Source organism: Myotis brandtii, unplaced genomic scaffold (genome assembly GCF_000412655.1).
Source record: "Myotis brandtii unplaced genomic scaffold, ASM41265v1 scaffold208, whole genome shotgun sequence".
NCBI lineage: Eukaryota > Metazoa > Chordata > Mammalia > Chiroptera > Vespertilionidae > Myotis > Myotis brandtii.
The window spans coordinates 6,464,628-6,484,606 of record NW_005357764.1 but is presented as its reverse complement, the minus strand read 5'-3'; the positions used below and the strand labels follow the sequence as shown (position 1 = coordinate 6,484,606).

Genomic DNA, 19,979 nt, shown 5'->3' with positions numbered 1-19,979 from the left:
AAAAAAAAAAAAAAAAAAAAAAAAAAAAAAGGCCTCTGTGAATGCATACTGCCATTAAGTGACTGGGGAATTTCTGTCAAATGCTTAAAATTATGTTTGTAGTTGCAAACATAGTGCTACAGGCACATTGGAGATGTAAAGACTGCAGGGCACCAACCAGGGCAAACGAAATGCCAGGACCTTATGCAAACAGCTGAGGGGAGGTAGGGTTTGGGGCAACCCCAAAGACACACTTCCAATGGGTCAGGGTCCCGAAGGCCTCTCAAGAACAAGGACACCAGGTCCCTGTTCAGCAGGGGCTCCCCAGTTCCATCCTCTATGTGTGATGGGGCAGGAGGATGGGGTTGGATTCCTTCTCAATCATGCCCATCCAAGTCCCCTCAGAGCCAGGCCACTGAGTGGACACACACTCATGCTTTGGTTTTCTCTGGTCACTGAGGAAATTGTTCTTCCCAACCTTCTGCCTGTTGTGCCCCCATCTCCCCAAACAATCTCTAAGCCCAGCCCCAGTGGCACTGGCAGTGACTCTTGTGCCCTGGTTACCTGACCTCAGGTGGCCGCCCAGGAAGGGCTGCTGAGGGACTTGGTGGCAGCTCCAAACGATGTGACTTATGTAGGTACCAACTTTCCCAGTGATCATCACATGAGAATCATAAGTTAAAGAAGTGATTGCGTCAACGAGACAAGAGAAACCACTTCAAGGAGTGCTCAAGGCCTCAGACCAAACTTAAAACCACTCCTCCCTGGAAAAGTCAGCATCTGCTGGCCTTTCGGAGGCTCATGACAAACTCATTCATGGTAACCTCTGCCTACTGGGGCCCAAGTCACTGGCTGTAAGTGTCTCATTTGAATCTAGGGCCAGAACAGCAAGAAAACAACTGAAATGGGTGCACCAAGGGGGTTTGAGGCAGCATCGTTCAAAAAGCTAATTAACATCTGCATCTAGCCAGAGAGGGCCCTGGCTTGAAAAAGGTCAAATTTCTTGAAGATTCTATTTGCCAATATAATTTAATTGTTAAGAAGAATACCCTAACATTTAATTAGGGTGCCAGTGTGAAAAAATTAAAATGAGATTACAATTAAATGCTAATTAAACAGAAGATGGAATGTGGTAAAGATTTTACAGCCCTGATGATTTGCATATCTTATTAGCAAGCAGTAAATCAGCTGATACAAGAACACAAACTCAGGTACTCAGTGCTTTTGTGGGGGCCTTTCTTAGCTGTGGCCTCAGCCAAGCCCAGCAGGGCTGGGGCTGGGTTACTTCCCTCTGGGCACCAGTACAAGACCTGGTGGGTGAACTGAACCCACAGTGGATTCATCACTGCCTCAAAGCTCTCCCAACCCAGGCAAGCCAAGGGGCATGACAGCCAAAGCCCTGGTGCCAAGGGGAGCTGCCCATCTGGACCGTCCATCTTCCTGCCCCGATAGCAACCCTTCAAGAACCTAGTGTCCCTGTAAGCCCCTCCAAAGAGGCATGGATGTGTTTAAAATCTCTTACTGTTCCTTCATCCTGTGGTATAGTTTAAATGCCACCTCCTCCGGGATTCCTTCCTTGATCATCCTGACTTAGGGAGCGCCAACTGCCCGACAGAGCCACCTTCTATCCCAGCATCCTGCCTCACTTCCCAGTACTTCATCTGAACTGGTGCACTCATGCTGCTTGTTTCACATCCTCTCCCCTGACACACCTGTCCCGTTCTCTGCTGCATTCTCAGTGCATGGTGACTGGCACATAATAGGTGACTGAGCAAATGAATGAAAGGGCTTCTCTGAGGAATTATCTGATGAATCTGAGGCTCCCAGCTGGCTCCTGGCAGTGCTTTTTGAACCCACATTAACAGGGTGAGACATCTCATAGATATACCCAAAGTTGAACCTGAACAAAGCAACACACAGCCTCTAGTCTGCAGGGTTCAAAGCCAAAAGACCAGGGTGCTGCCCGAGCTGGAGTTGGAGAGGCCAGAGTGCCAAGCCACACCAGCTGGGGAGAAGTGACCCTGACCTAGGAACAGGCCCAGGATTGAGAATTCCAAGCAGGAAGGGGTCCTGGGCTCAACTCGGCCAGGGAGATTCAGGAGAGAGAAGAGTCTGATCTCAACAGAGTTCTGTTTCGTCCTGGGTCACTCAGGGAACAGGTGGCAGGCTGGACACCAGTGGCCCTTTCGGGCAGAGGACTCACATAAGCACAGTAAGGCAGCACTGTCACAATGGTAAAGAGTACTGTGTGCCCAGTACCAGCTGTTCTTGAGTTAATTTATTATCAGACCCTATACCAACTCTGAGGTAGGAGCTACCATCATTCCTATTTTACAGCTGAGAAAACTGGCACTCAGTCTAGTTAAAGAACCTTGACAAGGTCCCGCATGTTGGAAGTGGCAAAAGTACCCCACGCCAAGGCCATTCTGACAACATCCACACTCCCCCACAGCCCCTTTTGGCCACAGGGCTGTCAATTCCCTTGAGTGAACCTGAGGTCAAATCAAGTGGCTTCTGCTAGGACTCGACTATGCAAATCAGGTGGGGGCTTTTGCAAGTTGCAACTGCCCTCAGACCGAGCTGCAAGGCATACCAGGCCCCGTGCCTGTACAGATGCAGTCTCCAGAGCACACGGGAGGACTCTGCGGGGACACTCTTCTCCCTTGCCCAGGTGGGGCTGGCCTGCTTCATCCTTAAGGTCTCAGTTCAGCCCACATCTGCTCTGAGAAGCCTTCCCCAATCCCAGGCTGGGTTCTGGGCTTCCTCTGAACTCCCATAGCCCCAATATGGGAATCTCCTGGTTTCTTTCCATGTCTCCCCATGAGAAGGTGATCTCAGTGAGGTCCGGCCGGGCAGCAGGTTGGAGCCCAGCAGTGCACAGGGCCTGGCACATGCTAGGTGCTAACAAAAGCTGAAGGACTCAAGAACCTCCCATGGACCTGCCACCACCTTGCTGGGTTGCTGCCCAAGGCTACATACAGCTGACCACTGTACCTTTCAGAGAAGCCTCTGTACATTCATATAAAACCTATCCAGCACGGCCAGTGTGGCTCAGTGATTGAGCGTCGACCTATGAACAAGGAGGTTATGGTTCGATTCCCGGTCAGAGCACATGCCCAGGTTACAGGCTCTATCCCCAGTGTGGGGCATGTAGGAAGTGGCTGATCAATGATTCTCTCATCATTGATGATTGATATTTCTACCTCTCTCTCTCTCTCCCTTCCTCTCTGAAATCAATAAAAAATATTTAAAACAACAACAACAAAAAACCCATCCACAAATATGGCAACCCAGTTGTAAACCAAGTATCTTTGTTTTGAGTTGCCAGAGGTGAGGCTTGAAAAAAGGCTCAATTATTCTCTTAAACTGCTTCTGAATTATTTATGAAAACTAAATAAAGAATAAAATGGCCACTGATAAACTGGAAGCCTTGCTGTGGCAAGAAAGTTAGAAGCTGGAAAACAAGCAATTTTCTAAGAATGTGAATGTTTACTATTTTTCTCTATTTTGGCAGAAATTGACAAACTGTTAAAGGTCTGCTGCCTAGCAACCAAGTTCTGCTGAGCTGCTTAGGAGATGTGAATTGTAGCTTCTTCAAACAGTATGGAGAAAGCTTAAAGGTCTAAAATTTTAATTTAATAACCAATCTGAGTGCCAGAGGTGCCGATGCAACCCTGGAGGGAGCTGACGACTGCTCTGCCTAGAAGTAGGGACGGCTCATGACCTTGCCTTTCACAACCATCTAGCTTTCCACACCTGTTTCTCCAGGGAGAACCAAAAACAGGCTCTGCCAGAAAGCATCAGTGGCGTCTGATGTGGTCTCCAAAAGCAAATAAAAACAATGACAACGGGCAGCTTTCACGGTGCCATCCAGTGGGTTCTCATGTATGACCACAGACTTGTGGATGTTATTTGAATATTTCATCCCAGGACCTGCGACTCTGTAATTCCTCTTCTCAAGGTGAACTGTTGTATCATAGTATATTTCCGACCAAGAGGCACCAAGAGGAAGTTCAGTTACTTAAGGAAGGGCTCCAGCACTTACCACAATTACAAAATATGATTATTTGGGTAATGATTTGTTTAATGTCCAGCTCCTCTAATAATCAAGCTGAGGAGGCGGAGGCTACATGTGGACCCTGTTTATCATTATGCCTGTTTATGGCACAGTGCCTGGCACACAGCAGGTGTTCAAGAAATGCGTGTGGTACACGTGAGTGAATGAATGAAGGAACCTCAGGATTTATCTGAAGTATGGCTAAACCCTGAAATTTCCTGTCCTGCTTAGCAGGGGTTGGTCAAAAGATTCTTCAGTGGACTTCAGTAACTGGTCTTGGTCACTCTCTCAGTCAGTGAAATGGCTCTGGCCAGGACTGCCTCTCCATGACCTCTGTCCACATGAGGAGTCCCAATGCAAAGCTGGAAGTGGCACCCTCCCCACCGCCCTCCTAAGGATATTTGAGGGTATGTCCTGAAAGAGCTAAGTGAAAGATACTTAATTTTTTTGTTTTAATTTTTTAATATGTTTTTATTGATTTTCGAGAGAGGAAGGGAGAGGGAGAGAGAGATAGAAACATCAATGATGAGAGAGAATCTTGATTTGCTGCCTCCTGCATGCCCACCCCTCTCTGACCCCCCGAGGATCAAGTTCACAACCCAGGCATGTGCCCTGACTGGGAACTGAACCGTGATCTCCTGGTTCATGGGTTGATGCTCAACCAATGAGCCACACTGGCCTGGCCCAGATACTTCATTTTAATGCATTTTTTTTCTGAGCACTTCATCTTGTTAGAAACAATTGCTAGTAGTGAAAAGTAATTGTCCTGTTGTGACATGGCACGTGCTCTGCTAAATGCCTTGCATATATAATTTCACTTAATTCATAGTACCCCCATCCTACATATGTGCAGACTGAGACTCAGAGAGGTTAAACCACTTGTTTGAGGTCTGCATTGTCTCTTAACCACTGCAATACTATCAGCAAACCAGTCAGATATTTCTTCTTTTAAAAAAATCTCTTTTCGCCCTGGCCGGTAGCTCAGATGACTGGAGCATCGCCCTGATACAGCAAGGTTATGGAATGAATCCCTGGTCAGGGCACATAAAAGAAGCAATGGGTGGATGTATAAATAAGTGGAACATGCCCTGGCTGGCATGGCTCAGTTGGTTGAGCGTCGTCCCATGCACCAAGAGGTCGCCAGTTGGATTCCCAGCCATGGTACATGCCCGGTTGTGGCTCGATCCCCAGTAGGGCTGTGCAGGAGGCAGCCAATCAGTGTTTTTCTCTCCCTCTCCCTCTCACTTCCTCTCTCTCTCAAATCAACAAAAACATATATATTTTTTTAAAAAGTGGAACAACAAGTCGATGTTTCCCTCTCTTCCTCTCTTTCCCCCTCCCCCCTCTCTCTCCAATCAATAAATAAAAATTAAAAAGAAGTCTCTTTCCTGAGCTGGGACCTGATAAAAGTATCACACAGAGTTAGATACTTAAAATTAGGCATAAAACACCAGAGAAAGGCTCTGCCCCGTCCCATTCAAGCTACCACATTGGTCACACACTTAAAACACACAGACACACACTCCCTCTCTCTCAACATCTCTTTCTCTTTCACAAGGATAACAGCACTTCCTGCTCTTAAAGAGAATTTATTACACACATTTCTTTTGCAAGACAAGTCCCAGAGGCCAGGAGGCCTTTCCAGCTGGCGGTAGCAGGACTGTTTCTGACTCTACGAGACCCAGAGGAAGGCAGAGGGAGGCTCAGCAAGCAGGCGCTTAGCCCAGTGGAAGGGCTCCCCTGTCACTCGCCGCTGCTCCAGGACAGCAGCGGAGCTGTTGGCTAGGAACAGGGCTCGAAACCACTGGGGCAAACACAAAAACCCTTTTTAGGATTCTCCTGCTTTGCCTCTCAAAGCAGGAGAACATATTTTTTAATATGTTACTACAATATATGTCATCGTTGTTTTAATATAAAATAGATTGTGTTGTCCGGCCAGTGTGGCTCAGTGGTTGAGCATCAACCCATGAATCAGGAGGTCATGGTTTGATTCCTGGTCAGGCACATGCCCAGGTTGGGGGCTCGATCCCCAATAGGGGGTGTGCAAAAGACAGCGAATCAATGTCTCTCTCTCTCATCGAAGTTTCTATCTCTCACTCTAAAATCAATTTTTAAAGGTATTTAAAAATATGTTATGTCAAACATCTGGGTAATACCTCTGCTCCTCTAGGAAGGCGTTGTACTGATCCTGTAGTTTTGCACCCCAACACAATCTGGCCACCCCCGCCTTCACCCAAGGTAGAAGTGTTTCATTTTTTAAAGCAATGGGTCAAACCAATGAGCTGCCTCCTTTCTCTTCACTTGTTGAATTCTCACCAACACTGGGTCTTGGGGACACCCCAATGGGGGCAGAAGCTGTCCATAAAGATCACCTCTTTCTCCTAGGCCCTGTCCCCAGGGGCAAGAGGCTGAGCACTGACAAAGGGCCTCTGTGGAACTGTAAACAGGCCCCATCCCCTCATGTAGAGATATACTAGTTTGTCGCCAGGGCCTACCAAGGAACTGATGGTTGAATCCCAACTCCCACCCACCCTGTTCTGGGACCATCCAGGCTTCTGTCCCAGGGAGGCCAGGGTCACTTCCACTCACTCTGGGATCACTCCCACTTCCAGGCTCCACAGGCCTCAGGAAAGGATGTCACATCTATAGGACAGAACTTCCATGGCAGGGTGCAGGGTTGGGCTCGACTGATGATGACTCTGAGGCTCAGAGAGAAGCAGTCATTTGCCCATGGTCACAGAGTTCCTCAGTGGCAAAGCTGGCTGCACCTCTCGTAACAGACACTTTCCTGTGTAGCACCTGCATCCTGCTGACAGCCAGAGGACAAGCTCCCTGGGGACAGAGCCTGCAACTTTGGTTCCCCTAGCACCGGGCAGGGTCTATTAGGTGCCAGTTGAGTTTAATAAGTGTCCCTGCCCACTGGCTGAGTTCTGGGGACTCTGACTTCCTAAAAACACAGCTTTCTACTTCAAGACAGCCTGACTGGGGGAATCCCCACCAGGTGGCCTGCCCTCCCATCTGCCTCTCTGCCCAGCCTGAGGAAGATACTGCCCTGCCAAGGTGGAAGGCTTAGCAAAAACCTGCCAGTCCCCTAGCTGCCGCTGTGGGGATGGGGGTGAGCTGGGTGACAGTCTCACCCACTCCTGCTGCCTTTTCTTAGGTCACTGAATCAGGCTCCCATCCCTTCTGCAACCTCAGGATCTTTCAGGGAGGCCCAAGCCAGGAACTCCTGTCTTAGCATATTAGGGAGAAAGGGCTATGACAGTAGTGTTTAACTCTGGCTTCCAGGGGGCGGGGACAGGCTTTGAGAAAGTACAGGTACCTGAGGCCCCACTCCAGACCATTTAAGTCAATTCCTGGGGGTGAGGTAGGATAGGCGGTGGTCTGTGATCTCTATCAGATTCACAGAGATATGACCCACAAAGTGTTAAGCACCAATAATGATGACGCCTTTTGGTAAGACAGGTCAGCCAGAAACTCAAGGCCAGAGCAAGATTTATGCACTAATGCCACCTCCCCAGGACAGGCTAACCCCTCCTCCTCCCTCAGGACTGGCCTGGCTGACTGAAGCCCCAAGGGCTAGACCTCAGCTTTGTTGGGATACTGCAGGCAGGCAGAGCAGAGGAAGGCAGCACCCGGTGACCTTGGGGTCAGCCCACTTTTCCCTCTACTGCCAAAGGGAATTCTGGGGCCACCCCAGGACCAAGGCCTGCACTCCCTTTTCACTTGGGCTGAGAAAGACCACCCACTGGTTAAGGGTGGAGGAGAATCTGGGCCTCAAGGCCTTGGCTCTGTCCAGGGTCCTGACTTGAGCACTTTTTCTGCCCTGGGGCACCTCACTCTGGTGTAGAGGGCATCCCTTGATTTGCACCCTCAGGGTGCACTTGGGAAGGGCTGGCCTTGGCAGGCCCTCAGAGCGGCAGCCCCTCGGTTCTCTAAACCCAACCCCAGTCCTTCCCACAGCTGCTGGCTTCACTATGGGCTAGTGGTGCTGCTACGGATAAGGACTCGGATAAGGACTCATGGTCCTCAAAACCCCACCCCATCACTGTTCATGTTGAGAGATAAGGCGAGGAAGTGAACCACTGAGCCCCCAGCAAGGGGGCTCCTGCACCACACACATCAATTTGCAAACATTCTGGCTGGGAACTTGGGCCAGACTGGGAGCAGACCCTGTGACCAGCCTGACAACCACCCCACAGGCTTCTTACTGTGGGGGACAGGGCAGATGGGGCTCCCAGATCCCCTCTCCTCAGGGGGTCCAAAGCCCTGGGCCCCCAGGCCCAGCAGACGAGAAGGGCCCTCCTCTCCACACCATTCACAGAAAGAGAAGGCAACACCCAGCGAGATTTAGTGCAAATGTTCTGTACCGCCAAATCCTCGCTTTCATCTCCGCCTTCTCATGAGCCAAATAATTTGGAAGCTTTCATTGACGGTTTCCTTTCTGCCCCGAGATAGCTTGGAATTTATGGTGGCTATGGCTCAGCCTCCTCACTTAGGGGACGAGGGAAACCTCACAGGCTGCTCTCCAGCCTGCTGTGGGAGGAAGAGCTGTCCTTGGCCATAGTTCAAGGCGGGGAAGACTTCCTCAGCTCTCCTGGAGCCCAGGACTTGAGGTCGGGTGTCTCCTTCAGGCTGCACAGCCCCCTGGGAGGCTCCTGTGCTCGAACCCCGGGCCACGTGTAGCCAGTCTCCATCAGGGCCGGGCACCAACACCCTTACAATGACTTGCCTCTATTTTTTTTTTTTTTTGCAGGGGGTGGGGAGAGGTTCAAAGGCTCTGAGCTGGAAAACCCAAGAAGCAGGGGAATTTTCAGCCCCATGCAAATCATTTTCTCCTCAGCCTTCGTGGACACCTGTTTCCTCCCAGCCACCAGCCTATCCTGGGTGTCATGGCAGCCCAGGCCCTGGGATCTCTGCCCTGAGAGCTGGCCCCTCCTCCTACAGGTGCTTTCGGGGAGGAGGGAGCAGCCAGCCCTAGGAGCTCCCCTGAACTTCTCCACCTTTCTCCAAAGCGGCAGGCTCCTCTGCTCCAACAGGGGGCTTGACAATTGCTGCCTCCCAAGACCCACAAGACGTGTGAAGGTGGCTATTGTCTTACTAATTCAACCACAACAATTGGGGAGCCCTTGCAGGTATCAAGATGGGGGTGAGAAGGGAGATGGGGTAGTGGAGTTGAGGAGTGGTCCCAGGGGTTCCAGGGCTCTCACACTCTGCCTCCCACCTCCCAGGGCACCCACTTCGCAGGGCTAGTCCAGGAGGGCACTACCAGCCTCAAGAACAGAATCTTCCCAAGCAGGCTCGGTCCAGCCCTAACTGCATTCCTGAAGGTATCTCCTTCCCGCTCCACCCCTCCTCCATGGGGCCAAGGAAGGACAATCGGTTGGGGGTGGGGGTGGGAGGCATCAGGTCTCAAAGGCTCCCCACTCCCCACAAAGGGAGAGTGTTAGGGTCAGCCAGCTCCAGGAGGAGGCGGGGAGTCCTTTTTCAAATGCAAGGCTCTGCGGAAGACCCCCCCTAGGGGCTGGCTAATGACAGCTGAGCCGAGATCACTCCAGGGGTGAAAGGGGAGAGGAGGCCACAGGCTCAGAACAGACACTTCCCCAGCCCCAAGTCAAGGGCTCAGACCCAGAACTCAGGGCCTTCTCACCCTGGGCACTGTTAGGCCCCCAAACCTCAGGTCTTGGCCATATAATTTTGGAAACTTCAGTTTCCTTATCACAGGACTGAGAACTCTGGACTACTTAAAAAAAAAACTTTTTAACTTAAAAAATATATATTTTTATTGATTTCAGAGGAAGGGAGAGGGAGAGAGAAAGACAGAAACATCAATGATGAGAGGCATCATTGATCAGTTGCCTCCTGCATTCCCCCCACTGGGGATCAAGCCTGCAACATAGGCATGTGCCCTGACCAGAAATTGAACCCCTGACCAGGAATCAAATCATGACCTCCCGGTTCACGGCTCAACACTTAACACTGAGCCACACCGGCTGGGCTCTGGGCTACTTTTAAGGATTAAAAAAATGAAGTGTCCAGCACTCTAAAGTGCCCAGCTACTCTGAAGGCTGCAGAGCAATGCCTCTCTTAAGGGCCTTATTCAACCTTTCCACAGACCCTCCACCTTCTCAGAGACTCAATGCTCTGGCAGCCTCATCTGTGCCTGGGGCCTCTTCTGCTTTGAATACTGCCACCCCCCCCCCCTTTCTCCACAGCTCCGGAAGCCAAATACCTCTACCTGCCACAAGAAACATCCCAGGTCAAACAAAGGCAGGCTTAAAATGCAGGCACTGTGAACTGGGCATAATAAGGAGCAGATGACTTAACTGGGTGACTGGGGACCCACCCTCCACCCCTACACCAGCAATCCTGTCACCCTTGCTCAGCCTCCAAAGTGTCCTGAATACCACTGCTTCTTACTCCACTGCCAACCCCAGGCTCTAAGCTGCCATCCTTTATCTCCTGGTCAACTGCAAAAGAATCAGAATCCTTCCTGGTCCCACCTGTGGCCCGGTATCCCCTTCTCACGGCAGCCAGTGGGACCTTTCATTAAAACATCAGACTGCCATTACCTTGCTTATGATCCTGGAAAGGCTTCTCTCACTCAGATCCTCAGATCAACAGAAACATCTTTACAACAACCTACACCCCCTGCCTTCATTTCACTCAGCCACACGGGCCTAGCGTGCCTGTGCCTGTGCCCTCTGCCAGGAATGCTCTCCGCCAGGAGTGCTCTTCTTCCACACATCTGCAGAGCTCACTCCCCCAGGCCTCTGCTCCTGTGACCCCCGCATCTTCACTTTGCCTTTCTTTAGGACACTGGCCACTACTCACCTCTGAGGGCTTCTTTTCGTTCTGCCGGGGCCAGCCCGACTTGGTGCTGCTGGGCAGTTTGGAGCATCTTGAGGCAGATGTAGTGTGGCCTGCAGAGAGAACACAGCCCATGAGGGGCCCTGGGAGGCCAGGAACACCACCCCCCACACCCAAGGACAGAAGGGAAGCTCCAGCTTCAGGAGGTGGACACCACTGTGAGTACCTGGTAGATTGTCCCTGCTCTGGGCCTCTCCAATGATGAATGATGACATGAAACCCCTTCTACCCACCAACCCGAAGGGGCTTGGGAAATAAAAGGCAGTGACCAGGACTCAGTATTAGCTTACTATGTGACCCACGACAGGTCCCTCGCACTCTCTTGTCCTCTGCTTCCTCCTTGGTGTGATGCCCACTGGGAGGACAGAGGCTGGGCAGAGCAGTGGGAATAGTGCTGCTCTAAAGTAGACCCACAGACCAGGCTTGAACCCTGGCTCAGCCACTTACTAGCTTGTCACCCTGGGCAAATAATTAAGTTTCTCTGAGCCTCAGTTTGCTCTTCTAGAAAATGGGGGCAAGAGGCTAACTAACTGTCTTCAAAGGATTGTTGTGAGAACGAGATGATATCATGCCTGTAGTCTTCTCAATAAACATTAGCTACTATTATGAGGGTCGAAGGCCCTTGCTGGACTACAGGGCTGTGGCCTCTATCCCTACGGGTCAAAGGAGCTGCTGGCAAAGGAATATGCACCAGCCTGGCCCAACTCCCAGGCAGCTACAGGGCTCAGCTGCCCAGAAGCCCACCCCTTGCAGGTGCTCCGCCCTCACAGGCTCCTTTGCATGCAATAAAGTTAGAAGTAGAGGATGTGGTCCTTCTTGGCTCTACTGAGCCAGGCCACAGGCAGTGTGGTTGCAGCCACAGAGGGCCAGTCGCTGTGATCTCCTGCCACAGGGAGGAAGGGCTGGCCAAGTTAGACACCAGAGCCCAGGTGAACCAACAGACCCCCAAAGGACAGTGATGAATGGGACCTGGAGTGGGGGATGGGACTGGGACCAGACCCACCATGGGATTGCATCTGCCACAGGCTCTTGGAGGAAGATATGAAACTCTGGGAGCTCTAAGGGGCCTTGGAGATCTCCTTAATCTCAGGGGCTCACCACCTATGTGAACAAACCGAGGTCTAGAGCTGCAGGGCTCCAGGCCCAGCCTCCCTGGCAAGGCAACCTCTTTCTCAGCCTGGGCTTCCACCGGTAACACCACTGCGTGGGAGCCCCTGGCAGTGTGTCTTTCCTACAGGGCAGAATGCAACTCCTTACTTCAACCAGCTCATGCAGGCCCAGGCTCCTGGGCAGCTAGGAAGAGCTGCCTTCTACTACTAGAGAAAAGCTCTCACCTTACACACACCTCCCCCAAATTTCAGAAGAGGCTCCCTAAGCCCTATCTTCTCCTTGACAACATCCCCCCATCCCCAGACATACAAACGACACCCCCAGGCCATACACTAGTCTACCTCTGAGATCCCATGAAGGTCAGACTGCTTCATTCATTTCTTCAGCAAACATTTACTGAGCACCTATCTAGCTGGGGATAAGACAGTGACCTCTCTTATCAGGGAGCTTGCCAGTGGTTAGGTAGTAATACTTATCAGGTAATTATTGCAGTGACAGATTTCCTATGGGTTGTGTAGAGACCTCCTATAGTGCCCTGACTCAACAGGAGAGCCACAGGGAGAGGGATGTACTCCTAGTAGCCAGGAGTTACATATCCAAAGGCCCAGAGGGGAGCGGATCTGTTCCAAACAGAGCAAAGCAGGAGGGGCTGAGACCTAGAGGGTATAAGGGGGGGCGGGGGGAGGGTGAAGAGGACAGTAAGGCCTTCGTGTGGGGACTTTCTTAGGAGCAGAGGGACCTGCTCTCATCTATGCCTTCCCCGACATTGAGACCACGGGCAGCCGCTCCCCATCTGTGGGCCTGGAAATTATTCACATGCTTTCCCTGGAGGAGCCCCAAAAGGAAGGCCTTACTGTCAGTGGTGTCAGAGTTGTCGCTGCTGATGGAGTATTTTCGCCTCTTCTCTTCCATCTGCAACAAAAGGCAGGCCCCATTATACAAGCAGCCCAGGAAACCCTCAATCCCCCAGAAAATCACCAGTAGCCTCCCTCCCAGCCAACCCCACTCCATCCCACCCACCCTGGGTGGGATGAGGGAGGGGAGAGGAGGCTGCATCTCCATCTCCTGAGCCCAGAGCCTCAGAGGAGCAGGAGTCTAAGTTGAGAGGACCTGCCCAGGAAACTCAGGGTCACCAGAAAATCAATCCACTCCCAAGTAAAAGTTGCAACTGGTGCCTCACCGGGTGCGGAGAAGGGAAGGCAGTAGGCCCATCCTATCTGAGTTTAAGGACAAGCCAGTCCCGCCTGCACTGAGGACACATCCTGAGAGGGGTGGCCAGGAGTGTGGAAAAGGGGGTGAGTACAGGGAGGCTCCAAGCTGGGTCCCTGAGACACACCAGGCCCAGGGTGACTGGTCCTGGGCTGGGCTCCCTCCCTCCCCCACTGTCCTTCTCCTGATAAAAGTACAAACCAACTTTATCTTGACTACAGTACCTAACTTCAAGGTAAGAAGGGCAGCTCTCCCATGCTGCGCTCATTCCTCTACCCACACTATCTCAGCCATCTCCAGTTCCTTACAACCCGGTGAGCTCTGAGCTATTTGCTTCAGTTACTGGGGAGGCTCAGTGCCTTGTCCTGCTAGTAACTGTCTGAACTGGGATTTGAATGCCTGTGGGCTGATCCCTGAGCCCACACTGAGCCGCCTTTGTGCCCTCCTCAGCGCCTGCCTGTTGGAAGTGCTTTCCCACCCACTATTTCCTCTAATCCTACAGAGTCCTGGGTGGCAGAGCCTGCTCCTGTCCCCTTAGAGGGGAGCACACCCAGGGCTTGTTAACCTGCTCTGGGTCTCAGCTAGTTAGTGGCCGAGTGCTAATGTGAGAACAGATCTGGGGCTCAGGGCCCAGAGCACTTTCCACCATGTTCCTGTTCCTGTGAGTCTGGAACCTGGGCTGCCTCACTGCCCACAGCAAACGGCAAGGAGCCAGTGTCAGCAGGGAAGAGCCCCACTGCCCAAGTCAGCCAGGCTCCCGACCCCGCCTATGACCCTATCTACTATCTGCCACCACCCAAATCTGCCTTTGCCAGGCCTGGGGTCTCCTCCTCCTCCTGTGCCCTGCAGGGACCGGGAGCATCAGGCAGGGGTGACTACCCAGACCTCTGAGCTGACCAGGAGGACCCGCCTGCCTGGAGCTTGACCAGAACCAGGAGCTTCTCTCTACCCCCGTGTCCCCCAACAGCAGGATCAGGATGACAGGAAGGTTCACTGGGGCTGCTTATTGCCCAGCTCTGAAGGTGTGGACAAGTGCTCTGCAGAGGGTGTGGAGGGATGGAGGGATGCCTGGTGGTACCAGGTGCATGGATGGCAGGAAGGTGGGAACAACTCATTGCGGCAGGGAAGGGGGACACCGTGGTACACAGGGGCCTTACTAAGCCCTCAGAACAGACCTTTGGTACAGGTGGGCAAGACGGCTGCTTCCCTTTTGCAGATGAAGAAGACAAAGCCAAGAGGTTAAGTGGTTTGCCCTGGATTGCAGTGCTTTAAGAAGTCTGTCTGATTCAGGAGACCATGAACAATCTTTAGATGTCCTTGCCTCTATGCAGCCTAGTGCAAGCAGGCAATAATGCTCTACCACCTGCAGCCACCCATCGTCACTGTCCTCTGGGGTCTGAGGGCGAGTTTAAACGAAGCCCTCTAACCTACATCTTGCTAACCCAGCCCTATCACAGGCGGGTAGAAGTCAAAGAGAGGTGCTAGAATTGCATCCACCTGTTTCCCCCTGCAATGGGCTGTCCAGGAATTGCATTTCTCTTCATTTCTAGCAAAGAGGTCACTTCCAAGCCAGGCTCTCCCATAGCATAAAAGCCACAGCCCCCACTAGACCAGGGACCAGGGGAAAGACAACTGGGTCTGCGTTTTTACATAAATCTCCTGAACTGAAAATGTTGGCAGCTGATTCAGGATTTTAAAAACACTTTCAGGAGGCCAAACTAAATACATCTGTGGGCCAGAATCAGCTGGTGAGAAGAAATGAGAGCAGCATAAAGCCCTTGGCTCTCCACATAGATGCTAGTTAATACCATGCAGCCTTGGGCCAGGTGGAGAGCCCTCCTACCAGTGCCCACCTGACGGGGTCCTCAGAGGGAGCGGTGACCCTGTACAATAAGGAAGGGCCTCTGTGACAGGACCCTACTGCCGACACCCTTCTCCGAATGCCGTTCCCTGCTGCCCAGGACCTGCCAGGATGCGGACTGGCACCCCGCCCTCACCAGGTCCCTGTCCAACCTGCCCTCTGTGAAACATCCCGGAGTCCTCCTGGGCAGGGTGTTATTAAGGGTGCAGATTTTGTGGTGGTTTAATTGAAATAATAACTAGGCTTCAGAGGATAGTCACTGTTTGTAAGTGAAGCTTCCTTCCTTTGAACCATGTCTGTTGCAAAGGCCTCCCTGCCTCAGGTGAGCCTCCACTGTCAGTGGCTAATGAAGCCCCAGTGAGGCCTGGGCTCCCCTGTGGGACAGCCCCTTGCCCCCTGAACCCCGCTCTCTACCCCAGCAAGGGGTACAGGGAAGACTCCTTCACCAAAGTTGAAGTCTAAGACTGCAAATGCAGGTGGGGTTTGGGGGTGCTGAGATTTGATCTTGGCCTCTGGGTTTTCCCTCTCCACTGGCCCCTCCAGTATCTCCCAAAGCAAGGTCTGCTCTGGCAGAATACCTCAGGGTCACAAGGCACTTTTTCTTTTGGAGACAAAGTGCCCCTGAAACCCCACCTACAAAGGAGACTCTAGGAATGAAAGGGTCATTTTTCCTTCCATTTGCACCTCCCACACTGCCCCCAGCGTGGAGACACAGATAGGAAGCTCGCCTTTGGGAGTGTGGGTGTCATAGGGTCGCCTCAGCGAAGCAGCAGCCCACAGCCTCTCAGCAGCCCGCGGCAAGTGGGCTCTCCCTCCAGAACACACCATGAATCCACCCACCTTTCCCCCATTTCTACTGCTACCAAACGGGTCCAAGCCATCTCATCTCTTGCCTGGACTCCTCATTTATCTCCCAGCTTCTACTATTGCTCCCTCATAATCCGGGATCCACACAGTAGCCAGAATGATCTTTAAAAACTATAAACCGGGCCCTGGCAGTGTGGCTCAGCTGGTTGGTGGGCATCATCCTGTGCACCAAAAGGCTGCCGGTTCGAATGCCAGTCAGGGCACATACCCAGGTTGCTGGTTTGATTACCAGTTAGGGCGCATACAGCAGGCAACCTGATCGATGTCTCTCTCTCTCTCTCTCTCTCTCTCTCTCTCTCTCTCCCCCTTTCCATTCCTCTAAAATCAATAAAATTTTAAAATAAAATAAATTATAATGTATACATTTTAAATGTTCCTATTTAAAACCTTTCAAAGGCTTCCTACTGACCAAAGGATAAAACTCAAGCTCCTCACCACAAGACCCCACATGATCTGCCTAACTCAACAAGTTCATATCGACCACTAGCCCTGCTCCACCATTTTCCAGCCACACCGGCCTCCTTTCATTTCCTGAAGCAAGCCTGACAGCCCATGCTTTGAGACCTGTACACAGCCTGTACCCTCTGCCTTGTAATGGTCTATGCAGCCTATGCATGTCTGACTTTTCATTTTTCAAGTTTCAGCTTAAATGTCACATATGCAGGGTGCCTTATCTAAAGAAAGCTTACCATCCTGTTATTTATCGTCTGCAGAGCATCCATCGTAATTTGTGTTTGCCAATCTACTTGTCCAACATCCTTCTCCTCCAGAATATATGTTCCATGAAAGTAAGCCTGTCTGGATCCCTGCTGGGCCCCCTTGCCCTCCGTGCATAGCATTCAGCACAGAATAGGGGCTCGATACGTGCAGTGCTGAGTGTGTTCTTGTCCCCTCCCTCTGGAAGTGTGGGGACCGTCCGGCCCAGCGGGCCTGCCTGTCGCTTGCAGGAACAAACACCCCAGCCCAAGATTCGTCCTGTTTTCACAGCCCTCTTCCCCATCCTAACCTCACACGTTTTCCAGGACTCTTTATTTGGTTGGGCTCCTGGCTAATGATCAATGTCAACTTAGTAATAGGGCAGCAATTTGGTGGCAGATGTTTTCTTGGCAGCACTAGTCACTGGTCTTAGTGGGGGCCTTGGGTCTGGACTTGAAACATCAATGCCCAGTGCCAGCCCCCTTTAAAGACTTCTCTGCAAATAAACTCAAATAAACACCCTGGGCTTCCATTAACGCCCTTCCAGCTGACCCTGGAACAGTGGGCCTTTCAGGCCGGCTACTGCAGCCGCTCCCTGGGCAGTTAAAACACCCCAACCTGGCCTCCAGCCTCTCCTCTCTGGGGGCCACCAGGCCTGCCCTGACAGCCACCACACACAGCAGGATTTCGTCTTCCTCCTTAAAAAAAGGGGAGTGGGGGAGGCTTTCAAGCAGGCAATTTACCATTCCAGACACAATCTTTCAAAGAGAAACAAAAACTCTCCCTGTCTGAGGCAGACCACTAAGGCGTGTGTGTAATAAGATGCTAATACAATTTAATGATATTTCGGCTGGAAAACCTGTCCTCAGAGCCTCCTTGTGTCGGGAAGGCCAGACATTCAGAAAACAAGAACTGCATACTCTTAAATGGCTTTAAACGGGGGTCAGAGCCCCACTCTTTCCTATCTCTCATTAACTTTAATGCCTTCTCAGGGACAGTAATTGCCGTTACAAAAATGATTTTGTGCACACAGATCCTCAAACTTGCTTCTCCAAGCACAGGGAAGCCTGGACTCTCCTTTGACACCCATCAGTGCCCACCTGCAATTCCAAGTGTCCCAGAGTGCACCCAGCTCCCCTAGAACATGCTGCCCACACCCACCCTCCAGACCCAGTTCTGGGCACATACCAAGGGGATCCTGGGAGAATGAAAGGGGCTTTGTCTATTTGTCCTTCAGCACCTCTCACCCTACTCTCCACCTCAGAGAGGGCAAAGCTCAGTCCACTTGCTCCCACAGATGGTTGCCCATTGGCAACTGCAGGGTCCTTCTGATCCCTTCTTCAGAGAAGGGAGTTGGCTCTTCAGCCTACCCTAAAGGGGAGAGATCAAAGGTCAAAGCTGCATTTGGACCCTGTCCAGGTCATTAATAATAATAGTAAGAGTGACTAATACTAATCAAGTGTTTACCACATGCCTGGCTTTGGGTTTAGTCTTCTCTATGCAATATTGCTTAATCCACGTACCCACCATGAGATAGGTACTATTATTAACCCTATTGGTAGATGAAGGAACTGAGTCACAGAAACTTTCTGATTCCAGAGGGTGTACCCCATCCCACTGGGCTACAGTACGCAGGCCTACAACTCCTGAGTGTGGCTGGGGTCCTCCAGATTCCTATGGGCACCTTCCTGGGTTCCTAAGCTTTGAGCCACATGGTAAGGGTCCTAGGAGGGCAGAGAAAGCCAGAGGTACTCCCCTCCTCAGAACTCTGACCTGGTCTTCCCTTAGAGAATTTTGAGGCCCACAAAGAGCCTGCTGGATGAACTATGAAGAATTTGGACTGGAAGCCTCTGACCTGAGTCTCGGGTATAGACAACTACCTCCCCGTTAACAGGTACACCAGTTAACCAGGACACCCTGCCCCCAACTTCAAGGACATGGAAGTCAATGTCAAATGCCTAACCTTGACTCTGGGGTGCACCTGGGGCTGGGGACCAGCAGTCCCACTTCACCTGCCAATGAAAGCTAAGTGGAGATTTATGAGAGCGTTTTAGATTAGTATTACTGGCTATTTAGCCAGGCAACTTAGGGAAAGGAAAAGCATGTTGGATGGGAAATATTTGCTGCATGTCAAGCCCAAACAACTTTATACTTAAACACTTCATCTCCAAAAGTGCTGGGGAGACCCTTGGCCAAAGAGCTTCAAATCCAGCATTCACTGCAAGTCCTGCTGCCTGGGGCAAAGACTTCCCTCTGTGAGGCATTTGCTGTGGAACCAAATGCTTTTCCACTCTAAACAACAGCCAACAGCACTTGGGACAACTGAGAGGGCTCCAGATCAAACAAACATTCTTTTTTTCTACCATGCAAACTTTCTCAATAAATTATTCGCCCACTTCGGATCAAAGCCTGTTTTTGCAGCCTGTGACCTAAAAAGCAAATAGCAACTCTTAAACATGAAAGCCCTCCTCCCTGCCTGGGTCGGCTTTATTACTCATTCCTTCCCCTTACAGTTATTCTGTTGTTATTTTCCTCCTCTGCTTGTTAGATGGCTCTGCCAGTCCTAACCTGTCCCAGGAAGATGGGACAGAAGGGATGGTACTTCACTTGGGGCCCTAAGGTGAGCAAGGAAGTCAGGGTAGGGGAGAAGCCAGCACCCTGGGAACCCAGGAAACAGGGCCAGGCCTGGTTGGCAGTTCCCTGGCCGGTCCATTTGCCAAATGTCCTACTGGGAATTTTACCAGTGAAGGGAGTTAATGCCACCCTGGGAGGAGGGGGCAGGTGGCCCTACCACCACCAGGGCCCAGGAATCAGTTTGCAAATAGAACCCTTAAGGGGACCTCCTGACAGTTTGCCTGGGCTCAAAGCTCAGGGCTCCTCCCCTATCAACAAAGGTGAGATGGCAGGTCAGGTTTGCCACTCAGCCCCTCCCCATCCCTTTGGCAATGCTGAGTGCAAACATGATGCCCCCTGATGATCCCCTGCAAACTCAGCCTGTGGGTGAAACTTTGTCTCAGAATCCTGCAGATGAGCAGGGGGAGGGGGGCGGGGGGTGCTAAGTGCAGGGGCAAGGTTTGGAAATCTGCAGAGACCAGAGTGACCGGCTGCAGTGTGCCCTTGGCACTGGGCAAAGGGAAACGTGGCTCTTCCCGCTCCCACCAGCCCTGGGCATGAAACTCGCGGCGAAGATAGTAAGAAAAATATAAAAAGTCAAGTGCCCTGGCGGGTGGCAGAGTCTTAGGAGGTTGGGGGTGGGGATAGGGATGGCACGCGCCTCCAGTCCGCCCCTGGAGGCAGTCGGCGGGACCGCAGGCTGGAGGCGCGCCGGCG

The 19,979-nt window shown here is 51.7% G+C and overlaps 1 protein-coding gene across 8 annotated transcripts in view; it reads right to left on the bottom strand.

The window, feature by feature from the left end:
* JADE2 (jade family PHD finger 2) overlaps positions 1 to 19,979 on the bottom strand; it is a 53,448-nt gene that overhangs the window by 27,902 nt on the left and 5,567 nt on the right. For 7 of the 8 annotated variants that reach the window (XM_005865574.2, XM_014539140.1, XM_005865569.2 and 4 more), the window contains 2 exons: positions 12,871 to 12,928; positions 10,871 to 10,959 (listed from right to left, as the gene is read on the bottom strand). In XM_005865574.2, the coding sequence (XP_005865636.1) occupies positions 10,871 to 10,959; positions 12,871 to 12,928 (147 nt within the window). Of the gene's footprint in view, positions 1 to 10,870; positions 10,960 to 12,870; positions 12,929 to 17,837; positions 18,021 to 19,979 lie in introns of all 8 variants that reach the window. The other variant, XM_005865571.2, reaches the window with a different exon arrangement.